The 12,710-nt window shown below is 39.6% G+C and overlaps 1 protein-coding gene across 3 annotated transcripts in view; it reads left to right on the top strand.

Annotated features, from left to right (window-relative positions):
• The window catches only part of C3H2orf73 (chromosome 3 C2orf73 homolog), an 81,744-nt gene that overhangs the window by 15,657 nt on the left and 53,377 nt on the right, over positions 1-12,710 (top strand). Inside the window, exons 2-3 of one of the 3 annotated variants that reach the window (XM_029593443.1) lie at positions 11,755-11,786; positions 12,176-12,404. The exons of 1 other annotated variant lie outside the window; for it this stretch is intronic. In XM_029593443.1, the coding sequence (XP_029449303.1) occupies positions 12,252-12,404 (153 nt within the window). In that variant the 5' untranslated portion in view covers positions 11,755-11,786; positions 12,176-12,251. The remainder of the gene's footprint in view (positions 1-11,754; positions 11,787-12,175; positions 12,405-12,710) is intronic. One more of the 3 variants, XM_029593441.1, reaches the window with a different exon arrangement.

Here is a 12,710-nt window from a genome sequence, read left to right on the forward strand (position 1 = left end):
AATGTCTATCTCCTACCTAATCTTAGCCTAGGGCTTAAGATAGGGCAATTTAATTAACTGAAGTCCTATCTGCCAAAATAAACCTTATGCAGTGTTTGTTACTAATGGGCCAAAGTAATGTAGTTTTGATTTTACCATGTAATAATTTTCATTGTTTGGTTTATTACAAAAAAAAACCCCTATTTTCTATTTGAGATTGGAATAGTTAAAAACTAAAAAAATATATGGAATTTATCTCCACTTGTCTGAAATGCTTTAAACTAGCCCTTACACATTCCCATAGCAATATTACCAGCAGCAATATACAAACAAATCCATTGCTAGTGTTTAGTTGGACATGCTGCACCTTAAAATGAATAAACTGTGCCACATGACATTGTTTTATATTGCATTAAACCAAATGGTATTGAAAGAAAAGGCACATGCATTGCCTTATCTCTGCCTCTTACCTGGCCTTTCCCCTCTGGATGTTCTTTGTGTTCTCCCCATTCATAAGTGTTTTTGAAGGGGTCAGGAAGCACCAGTGCCCCCTCCCTGAAAATTTATCCCTTCTTTGCCTTCCTCTTACTGCCATTCCATATTGTTTTACTTTACCTTCTATTCTTGGGAAGTTCAACCACTCTCTGCAAGTCAGCGTTGTCCTCTCCCCTTTTTGTTCTTCTACTGTTCCAGCTGATCAAGCATAGGGTATTTACATACCTAGTCCAAAACCCAGATCCTCCATTTAGTTTCTTGTACCCTAACATTCCCCCACCTGCTCTCACCACCCCTTTGTGGAATCAGTCTGAAAGTAGACATCTAAATGCACTGTGACAGAGAACCAGTGGTGTTTGGAAATTTAATAGACTTCTAACTAATCTTTAGGCTGGCTCAGTGGCTCAGTGCAGAGGACCTTGATGTCATTCCTGGGCTAGGCTTTCAGTTTTGGGGCTGGCCAGAGATTGGGATGTTACAGAAGCAATGTTCAGTCCTTAGGGGCAGGGACTTCTAAGTCATCACACAACAATGACACTTACTGTAGTAGCCAGATTTAGGACCATGATTGCAGGTGTAGTCCCTGGGTCCACTTTTCCTGACTCTGGGGCACAACTGAGAACTGAAGAATAAACAACTCATTGGGGCTCCTGGGATCCTTCAAACAGGCAGGGAAGACAAGCTTTCAGGGCCCTTAGGATTTGTATTTCTTCTGCACTTCTCAATACAAACCACTCCACCACACAAGATTGAGATCGTTCCAACTTGGCAAACAGTACACTTTCTTCTAGTGCAATCCATGCTGAAAGAAAACAAACTGAATTTACAGTCAATATTGTTACAGTCACACAATCTGCAGACTAAGGGATTGTCTCCTCTTCCATTCCTGGCAGGGTACTCTTTAGATGCCCCCTCCACTAGTATGTTCCCTGCATTGGTGCCTAAGTGCAGCTGCAGATTTTCCTTTCCAAGCAGAAAGTAGTTAATTCCCCTTTTGGCAAATGAAATCTCCTCTCTAAAAACCTGAGGGCTCCTCCTCTGAGAATCCTCTGTAACCCACTTTGGTAGCCTCTACTTCCACTTTGTGGTGCAGAACCTCTTGTGGTAAAGCCACATACTTGGTAATCTTCCTCTGTTCCAGACTATAAATCTGCCTCTTGGAATAGAACTGGAAATCTCTGTAGCAGACAAGGAGTTTTGTCATTACTCTCTCTTAAGAAATCACCTTTGGGTTCTCTCCTATGCAGGATTCTCCTGACCCCAAGTTTACTCCCTCTCCTGGAATGCCTGAGTACTCTGATCTCTAGTCTTAGCCAGTTTCCTCAGAGGAGAGCTAGAAGAAAAGAAAGAATTGGAAGAGATCAAAAAGATCCACCGGGCTTCCCTGTTATATAAACTTCACTCTCCAGATTAAGACACTACCCACCGGGGAGTGCCTACAAACTCCACCCACACCATTTCTCTGACATTGTCAGGGGGGAGGGGGAGGCATATGCCTTGCTTTTGAACTTAGGCCTGCGTGGTTCAGAACTAGGGTTTTGCTCACTGAGCCTCTGAATAGCTCAGACAAAGCCAATGCCACAATAAAGACAGCCTGTTGCATGGCCCCATCCCCAAGGCTCTGGATTGGTAAATAGTGAATTCAAAAGGAGTGCAGGGATATCTCACAGGTTTTTCCCAGTATTTAGACAGCACAGTGGCCTAAGAATTGTGGGAGCCCTGAGAAACCCACGAATTTCTACCAAGATTTGTTAATGTGATATTATATTGTAGAAGTCTTGGTTCCTTATCTACAACTGTGGCCTGGATTCATCATTCATCACTGAATGATAAATCCAGCGAAAACAGGGGGCGGGGGGGGGGGGGGGCGAAGGTGTGCCTGCGAAAGCCTGCGGGGGGGCGAAGGTGGGCCTGCGAAAGCCTGCAGCCTTCACACCACCGCGGTATCTTCACTGCCAGCTTTCACACCGAATAGCGCCACCGTGAAAGGTGGTGCTATTCGGCGCGCTCCTTCTGACGATAATGTTGGTAACGTTTTCGCCGGCAGCGAAGACACCGCAGACTCCTCCCTCCCCCCGCACTGACTCCTCCCCTCCCACTAATTAGCATTATATCGCATGCAAAAAGTCCCTATATCGCACACTTTAGTGAATGACCCTATGTGTTTTGTGCTGTTATGGGAGGACCTACTGTGTTGAGATCTGGACTGGTTATCTTGACTGAAGTGCAAGGCTAATTCTACCTATTACTTCCCAATAAGTTCCTGCATGGCTATAAGTCAGGAGCTGTTTCTGTTTACATCTTTAAATGAACCTTTATTGGCAATTTTCCTGGGTCTGTGTACTGCAGGGGCTGTTGGGCCTGACAGACATCATCTGGGATGACTCTTAAATAAGAAGTAAGGGATACTTACACCAATTTCTGGATGAGGGCCAAGGACTGTCACTTCAATAACTGGGTTAGGGTAGTTGTGAAAAGGGTATTAAAAATAGGAAGACAAATCCATGTTTAATTGTTTGTAATGTGGTTTGTGTAGTCTATTATATATTGTAATTTAATTTATTTATTTTTTACACTTGATAGAAGACAAATGTGAAGATGCACAAATAGTATAATAGAACATCAATTATAAATGAAAAGAACATCCATGAATCATCATTATAATTTATTTATTTATTGATTTTTTATATACCATCATTTAGGGTTGCCTTTCACAACGGTTTACAAGCCTGATATAAAACGGTAATATTCACGTCATATAAAATTAAATAAAAAGAGAATATAGTTAAATCTAAAAATATAAGTGTTATACATACTATAAAATATAAAAGACATTAATTAAAATACAAGTTCAATATTTATCACTCTAAAATATATCAAATAAACTAGTAAGTCTTTAAAAAACATCTCAAAACATGGCTGTTTATAAAAGCCTTCCCACCAGACCCTTAACCTGCCCGAACGCATCACACCCTCCCCCGCATGCATCTCACCCCCCTTACCGCCCTCCCCTGATCCACCTTCAATCAAATCTGAAACCTAAATTTATTTTGTCACCATGTTATAATGTATATATATTATATGTTATAATTGTTACCATGTATATTTGTTATAATTGTTATCATGTTATAATGTAAAACAGGGCGGACCCGCCCTATTCTCTGTTACCTGTAAACCGACGTGATATCTCGATCGAATGTCGGTATATAAAAGAAAATTAATTAATTAATTAATTAAAAGTGTAGTGCTTGATGAAAGTTGTCTGTTTGGGCTGTTCTCATTCATTATCCTTAAAGGCATTACCAAAAAGCCAGGTCTTTAGACCTCTTTTAAAAGCTTTAATATCTAATTATAGCCTTAATTCAGTCGAGAGAGTATTCCACAGCTTGGGTCCAGCCAAAGAGATGGTTCTTTCCCTTAATTGACTCAAATGGGCAGAATTTATGGAAGGGATGGTTAGCAATCCTTTATTTGATGATCTTAAGCTTCTTTGAGGTTTGTACAACCTGATTGCTGCATTTACCAGTCACTTTGGTCACTATAGATTAGTTTGTGTATAATGCAAAGTACTTTGAATTGGATACGGTATTTTATGGGAAGCCAGTACAAGTTTATCAGGGTTGGTGTTATATGGTCACTTTTTTTGCTTCCAATTAAGACTCTGGCTGCTGCGTTCTGCAATACTTGAAGTGGGCGGAGTGTGGAAGATGGTAAACCTAGCAATAGTGAATTGCAATAATCAGTACTGGAGAAGATCAGTGACAGGAGGGACTGTCCTGAAGTCAGTATGAGTTAATAGTGGTTTTAAACGCTAAGAGTCAATGTTTGCTGTAGCAATCTCTTATTGTTATGTGTTTTTTTGAAAGAAAGTTCTTTGTCAATAATATTCCTAGGTCCCTTGCGCTATCAGTTGGTTTGATTATACTGTTGTCCTGGAGTAGCAGATTTGGGTTGGTTAAGATTTGTGGGTTTTCTTTCTAGTAATATAATTTCAGTTTTATCGATATTCAAGACCAATTTCATGTGTGATAGCAGTTGTTTAATTGCTGTTAGATAGAGTGTAGTTAGTTTATAGGTCTTTTCGATAGTGTCGTGTATTGGGACCAAAATTTGAATATCATCAGCATATAAAAAGTCATGAGCCCTAGTCCAGATAAAAGATGACATAAAGGCAACATATATATATTAAATAATGTCGCCGACAGTGCTGCGCCTTGAGGAATGCCAGTATCAAGAGTATCTTCTCTGATGTTGTCTTGTTTACTTGGACTTGATATGAGTGACTATTAAGAAAGGAGGAAAACCATTGAAGGGTGGTTTCATTTAGTCCTATATCAGCCAATCTATCTAGCAGTATAGAATGATTTACTGTATCAAAGGCCGCGGAGAGGTCAAACAGAATTAAAAGGTAGCTTTGCCCACTGTCAAAGCATCTCAATACTGTGTCCGTCAATGCTAGCAAAAGAGTTTCTGTGTTAAAATGTTCCTAAATCCGTACAGAGAAGAATAAAGAATATTATTATCTTCTAGATGCTCTGTAAGTTGTTTTTGCACCACCTTTTCAATTAATTTGGATAGAAATGAAAGATTTGATATAGGTCGATAATTGCTCAATACTGTTGGATCAAGGTTTTGTTTTTTTAAAATTGGTTTGATTGTGGCACATTTTAATATGTCTGGGAAATGTCCTTCATGAAGAGACAGGTTAATTATAGATGAAACTGAGTGAGCGAAAAGATTTGCTATCGTTTTTAGTGATAATATAGAAATAGCATCAAGAGGATGATTTGCAGGATTTAGTGTCATAATAATTTTTTCCGTTTCATCTCTTGATATGCTTTCAAAATGTAACCAATTATTAACCCCTTTTTTGGGCATGTTTATTACCTGCTTTGGTGTGGAATCAATTTTGATTATTAGATTTTATATTTTTTCTTTAAAGAAATAGGCAATTTTGTTACATTTATTCTCGGGGAGAGATATGTTAGTCTGATTTAGGGGTTTTGTGAGGTTTTCAACTATATTAAAAAGAGTTCTAGGATTACTGGAGAACTTTTGAATCTTACTACAGAAAAATTATTTTTTTGTATTTGTATTTTTTTTTTTCTGTAACTTGCAAGAAAGGGCCGATATTTACTCAACGTTTGGATGGATTTGTTTTTTCTCCAGGCTTTTTCTTTATTTCTAAGTATTTTTTGGCATCGTCAATTTGCTTATTATACCATGGATTTTGTTTCTTTGTGGGTTTAATGGTTTTGATTTTTATTGGATTTATTTTGTCTGCAAATATCTTTGTAGTTTCAAATCAGGAGAATGTAGCATTAGTAATGTTTGATAGATCGATGTTAACTATGTTCCTGTCAAACTCCTTTAGAAGATCTTCATTTTTAAATGGGGGGCGATAACTGAATGAGATCGGGTGTACAATATGGGTCGGATTTTAAAAGGGTTACGCGCGTAAGGTACACGCATAACCCTTAAAAAACTCCCATGTGCGTGCCAAGCCTATTTTGCACAGGCTCGGCGGCGCACGCAAGACCCGGGATGTGCGAATGTCCCAGGGCTTGCAAAAAGGGGCAGGGCGTGAGCGGTCAGGGGCAGGGCGTGGCAAGGCCTGAGCCTCCAGGCACAGCGGCCATTTGCCACTATGCCCAAGATCGTGGGACAGCCATCGGCCGGCACGTGTAACTTCTTCAACTAAGGTAAGGGGGGGTTCTAGGTAGGACTGGGGGCGGGTTAGGTAGGGGAAGGGAGGAGAAGGTGCGGGGGGGGGGGAGGCAGAAGGAAAGTTCCTTTAGAGGCAGGCTGCGCAGCTCGGCGCGTGCAAGTTGCACAATTGTGCTCCCCCTTGTGCGTGCCGACCCTGGATTTTATAACATGCGCATGTTATAAAATCGGGCATAGTTGTTCACACCAGGTTGCGCAAACAAATCTGCGCCCGCTCGCAGGTTTTAAAATCTGCCCCATCTGTGCTCGGTTTGGATCTAAAAGTCAGATTAAAGTTGATTAGGAAATGGTCTGACCAGGGGACTTAGGTATACTTTGTTGATGAGTCCATAATATATTTTGAGCTTATAAAAATTACATCAAGAGAGTGTCCTGCTTTATGAGTTGGACCTGACGTGATTAATTCGAAGTCGAGCGCTGCAAATGATTCTATTAGTGTATTACATGTGGTTAAGAGTGGTTTAATATCCAAGTGGAGATTAAAATCACCAAGAATTATTGAAGGCTTGGAAAAATTTAAGTTGGTGACAATGAATTAATAAATGGTGAAATGTTATGATCTAATAGACCCGGAGGACAGTAAAGTAAACAAATTTGTAGGACTGGTGAATCAAACAATGCAATTTTATAACTCTGTGGTATGTTCCTAGATAATAATTTTATAGTATAATCTTTTTTTGCTATAAGCATGAGTCCACCTCCTCGGCATTAAGGTCTTGGTATTGAAAAGATATCATAACTTCATTTGCTATTTGGTTAATTAAAACAGTCAGTACTTTTTAGCCAGGTTTCAGTGATTGCTATGAAGTCCGGTTTGTGTTCATTTAGTAAGTCAGAAATCGATACAGGTTTTTTTGACAACGATTGTGCATTAATAAGGAAAAGAGCTAATAGTAAATAGTAACTAAAAAAAAGACATTGTTCAATGGAATATTTACTAAACTTCTGTTGAATATGGATCTTGCTTCTTTCGAGATATGTAGCATTCTCCTTTCATTCATTGTCTGTGCAGATTTCTTGTGATATTTTCCTTGATATAAACAAACTGGAATAGAAAAAATAGTGTGACAGCATTTTTATTGTTAAGAGCACTTTTTTTTTTTTCCGATGAGAGGGCTGCACGAAGGGGAGCACAAAGGGGCAAGCCCCTTTGTTGCGCTCCTTTGGCGCGTGGCGCCTTCAACCCTGCACCGACGCTTATGGCCCCCTCGGCACCCTGAGTGACGGCACTGGGCGGAGTCAGCAACCGAGGGGGGAAGGGCATGGTGCAATGTAGAAGGGCTAGCAGTCAGCTTAAAGAAGGCCCCAGCTGGTATCAGAGGCAATGGAGACAGCCAAACGGTAAAGTAGCCAGAAAACAGCAGAATGTGTCCTTCAGCCCTGCGCCGATGCTTATGGCCCCCTCAGCACCCTGAGTGACTATATCATAAGAAGAAATAAGAAAGTAAAGAATTTTTCAAGAAAATCACATTCTAATATCTTCCAAAGTTTTGTAACAGCATTCCCTACACTTGTGGAACAGATTTATTTTGTAGGAATCCTTCCAATTGAACAGGATGTAGAAAAAACATATTTAACTCGCTGTAACTGCACAGGGAGTTACAGGGGAAACATAAGAAAAAAAGAAGATCCTCCCAGGGCTAAAACATTTGGCTTCCTTAAAAGAATAATCCTTCCTCTAACCTATGTCCTCTTTCACAACATCAGAAATAAGTAAATATGTTGTCCCATAAAGGAAACATTTTTTAATCGAAATAAAAGTCCAGTGCTTCTCACTTTCTTTAGCAAATATTACTAACAAGGTAGATCTCTCAGCCACCTCGAAGCTAGATTGTTCCAAGAGTCAGAGAGAGAGAGAGCGAGAGAATGTGTGTGTGTGTGTGTGTGTGTGTGTGTGTATATGTGTGTGAGAGAGAGGAAAACGTTTGTGCAAAACCCCCACCCCTACAACAATTTCAAGGGTGACTGAAAATCAAAAGTTCCAAGTTATGGAAAGCAGGGGATTTTTTAAAAATCCTTATTAGTTTTAATTACTGAGTGTTATAAGAACATAAGAATTGCCATACTGGGTCAGACCAAGAGTCCATCAAGCCCAGTATTCTGTTCCCAACATTGGCCAATCCAAGTCACAAGTATCTGGCAAGTACCCAAACATTAAATAAATCTCAAGCTACTATTGCTTATTAATTAATAGCAGTTTATGGATTTTTCCTCTAGGGACTTATCCAAACCTTTTTTAAACCCAGTTACACTACTTGCTGTAACCACATCCTCTGGCAATGAATTCCAGAGCTTAAATATGCGCTGAGTGGAAAAGAATTTTCTTCAATTTGTTTTAAATGAGCTACTTGCTAACTTCATGGAGTGCCCCTGGTCCTTCTATTATCTGAGAGAGTAAATAACCGATTTACATTAACTTGTTCAAGACCCTTCAGGATTTTGTAGAATTCTATCATATCCCCCCTCAATTGTCTCTTCTCTCCAAACTGAAACAGCCCTAACTTCCTTAGCCTTACTTCATATTTGATGTGTCTGCTTTTTTTTAGAATATTTTATTGTTTGGGAAATTTTTTCAATTTTTATATGAGATTTATTTATTGGGTGTTCTATTCATCAGCTCTTTTCAAATATGTATTCTTTTTATTATTTATTGATTTACTATTTTGATTGATTTTTTTATGTTTCTTGATTTTATTGTTTGATACGTTATAAGGAATGTTGATGTTTTTCCATTGTTGCACTGGATACAGAATCTGGCTTGTTGCGGTTTCTACTTTAATTTTTGTCCACATGTTTCTATTTATACTTTATGGTCTCTTTTTATTCTGTATTTGCTGAGGTTCTGTTTGTGTTCTGCATGTGTGATTCTGCTAGTGTGTGATTCTGTGCAGTGTACGCGCATCCTCATTTTATTTATTATTTATTTTTAATTTTTATATACCGATGTTCCTGTAAAGAATACATATCGCACCGGTTTTTTTTCATTTGTTTTGTTTTCCTAATAAGAGGTGTATTGGTGTTTTTAGTGTTGCCTTTTTATAGATAGTGCTGTTAGTGTTTGAGTACTGGCAGTTAGTGCTTCAGGGTGGCGCATGGAAAAGTAGCCCGTCTCCAATACCAGTGCATTGGAGGCAGGCTACTTTTCCATGGGCCACCCTGTATTTTGGAATGGGAAATTTACTGTATTGTAATTGTAATTCAGTTTATTTAATGGCTTTCTGAGGGACAAGTCCACACTCAACAAATGTTTCAATAGGCCTAATACCAAGGAACGGTAACTATAAATTGAGTGCGCACACCTATATACAAACGTATGTGGGCACAAGCTCAAATGCACTTGAATTTTATATCATCTGTGCAGTGCACGCGCATTATATACAATGTGCCTAGCACGTGTATGTGTGCTCCTAATTTTAAGCAATACATGAGGAAACATTATTCGTGTATTTTCTTTAGGACTTGTCTTTTATACGCACAAGTGAGCACATTTTATAACATGCTCACATGAAGAAAATTACCAGTTTTACCACCAGTTTGCCCAGTCTGTCTCTGATTCTTCAGCCTGCACTCCCCCCCAGTTTATCTTGACCCCTCACCCAGGCAATTTTTGTCTATGAATGGTTTTATTCTGATTTACATGTGATAATTAGCAGAAGTAAATATGAGAGGGTAACAGCCGTTCACATGCTGCATTTGCAAGTTATAAAATCATGGGGTTTTTTTTGTTTTTTTAATTTTCTCTGTATTAGGTTTTTTAAATCAATTATATACAAAGTTTAACTTTGTTACAGAAACATGGTGAATTACATCAAGGCAAAGTTTTACAACAAAATGAAATATTTTCCAAATTAAATGTCCCAGATTAAATACACCTCATTAGACCACTATAGTAGGTGGGGGTGGTGTACTGCAAAATCAAGGGAGATAAAATAAAAACCAATAAGAAAATAACGAACTAGCTTCAGGTATCTCTGTCTGGACTATTTACACTACCTCCCATCTGTTTTTCCAACTTTTTAGCATCAACAAAGCCCCTTAGCTGCTCTGGTAAGAAAAAGATATAGCTATCCCTCCCATACTTAAGGACACATTTACATGGGAACCTAAGTATGAAGGAGGCACCAAGATCTAACACATCCTGTTTTAAAGCTAGAAAGCTCTTTCTTTTCTGTTGGGTTTCTTTTGTTAAATCTGGAAATATTCAAAGACAAGATCCCATAAAAGGTACATTGATCTCTTTAAAATATGCCCGCATGATTATTCCCATATCACTTTCATTGAAGAAGGAAATCAATAATGTTGCTTTTTCAGCAATTTCATAAGTGGATGATTCAAAAAACTCAGTCAGATTTTCTAACATATTTTGTGTTTGTGGTATATGTTGATTTCTTCGTATAGGCAAGAAGTACACCTTCTCCAGGGGTGGAGTCTTATCAGGGGAAATCTCCAAAACTTCATGAATATACCGATTCATGGTTATCCTAGGCAATTCTCCAACAACCCTGGGGAAATTGATAATCCTCAGATTTAAATGCCTTAATGTATTCTCAATTTTCTCCATTTTTCTTTTAATCATCCCACAATCTTGTATCAACAATGTCTGTACATCTTTAACCTGTTTCAGTCCCATCTCCAAATCAGTAATTTTTCCAGAAACCTCCATTTTATGTCCAACAAAGTTATTATTTAAGGTATCTAACTGGTAGGATACCGAATTAATTTTAACAGAGCATTCCGCTATGGACTTCACCATTGCAGATGACAAATTCCACAGGCAGTCCAAAGTAACTACCTGTGGTTTTTCCAATGTTACCTCTCTCACGGTGTGGGGAAGGGAATCCTGTCCCGAGGCCTCACCTCCAGGGTTCCGCTGTTCCTCTCTCCTTCCCAGATCGTTCTCACTGGTAAAGGTCTCTCCGCGTTCCGCGGAGGTCTGCACCTGCTCTCCCAACCACGACGCCCCTTCAAACTGCCCTCCGAGAGCTAACACTTCAGGGCTCTCAGGCAGGCGCGGCGTCGATGTCGCACGTGCAGCTGGTGGAAGTCGAACGTCCAATGGGCTGAGGGAAACCGCCTCCGAAATCGGGTCACTGGCTCCCCTCTGGGACCCGACAGCTGGGCCACTCAGCCCCGTTGCCCCGGAGCCAGCGACACACTGCGCGATCGTTCTCTGTCCGGTTGGGATCACCGAGGTAGAAGGGTAAGCTCTGGGTCTCCCCTTACGTTTTGCAGACATTTATTTTCTTGAAATATCTCAAACAGGAAAAAAGACGCCGGAGCAGGAGCGTTGTGCGTCTGCTTAGTCTGCCATCTTGACTCCACCCCCTATAAAATCACGTTTTATGTGTGTAAATGTGGGCCCCACTCCAGAACACCCCTCACCTGCCCCAAATCTGCCTCTTTTTTGCACGAGCAAAGTTATTTGCGCACCGGCACTTGTGCACATATGTGCGAGGTTTATAAAACGCACTAGGCCAATTAAGTGCTATTTGCATGCGCGTCTCTTTTAAAATCACCTTTATGGGTTCCGAGTACCTTTTTTGCTTTTTACAGGATTTTCTGGTTGGCACCACAGCAGTGTTGTTGTAAGTAATGTTTTTACCTCAGAATACTGTACTTTGAATGTCCTTTCTCATGTAAAAATCTGCCATTATACATGCATAATTGGTAGTTGTATGTTGAGATGGCTAAGGGAGGGAGGGGCGCATAAGACCATAGGATTCACCTAGAGTGCAAAATATCCTTGCATTGGCCCTGAACCTCCAACATTGGGAACTCTCCGTCACACAATGTTGCTGCAGTATTTAGCCTAGTAAAATGGTAGGAATGTACCAAGAAATTGAACAGTATTAAAGTTCTTGCACTCATACTCCCCATTGGGTACCAGATGAGACAGGAGAGATTCCTGATAAGGAAAGTGTCTCGTCACTGAAAGAAATATCCGTGTTTCTATTTTTTTTTCCTAATGTTTCAGCCCAAATACAAACCGAATATTTCATGAGAAAGTATCGGATGCAAACCTGGGTTTGAAGTGGTATGGTCCTTTACACATGTGGGAAAAGAAAGAACCTCCACAACACCCAAGATCACCAAACCGCCACAATGTTCCTCATCCATATTATGCAAAATTCATAGAAAACGATTCAAGATTCTTTAATGAACCAATTTGCCACATGGAAACAGCAAACACCATGAGTGAACAGGTAAGTTTGTTTTTCAATCAAGCCAGCATTGTTTCTTTAAAGAGAAGTTTGATAGCAGTATAACCAGTTCCAAGCACGTTACATATAGGGGCAATTTTTAAAATAAGCCTGCACAGTTGCAAAATTTGTGAACTGTGCCCCAGTTCTCAAAGAGAAAGTATGAGTGCACTTTCCCCTTTCAAAACTGCCCCAGGAAATAGGGTCAATAGATATTTGTACCTCCTTTTTCTGTGGATACTTTATCCGTTTAAAACAGGGGAGGTAATTTTAAAAGGAGTTACACATGTAAATGTAATACACTATCGT

The sequence above is a fragment of the Rhinatrema bivittatum genome, chromosome 3 (genome assembly GCF_901001135.1).
Source record: "Rhinatrema bivittatum chromosome 3, aRhiBiv1.1, whole genome shotgun sequence".
Lineage (NCBI taxonomy): Eukaryota > Metazoa > Chordata > Amphibia > Gymnophiona > Rhinatrematidae > Rhinatrema > Rhinatrema bivittatum.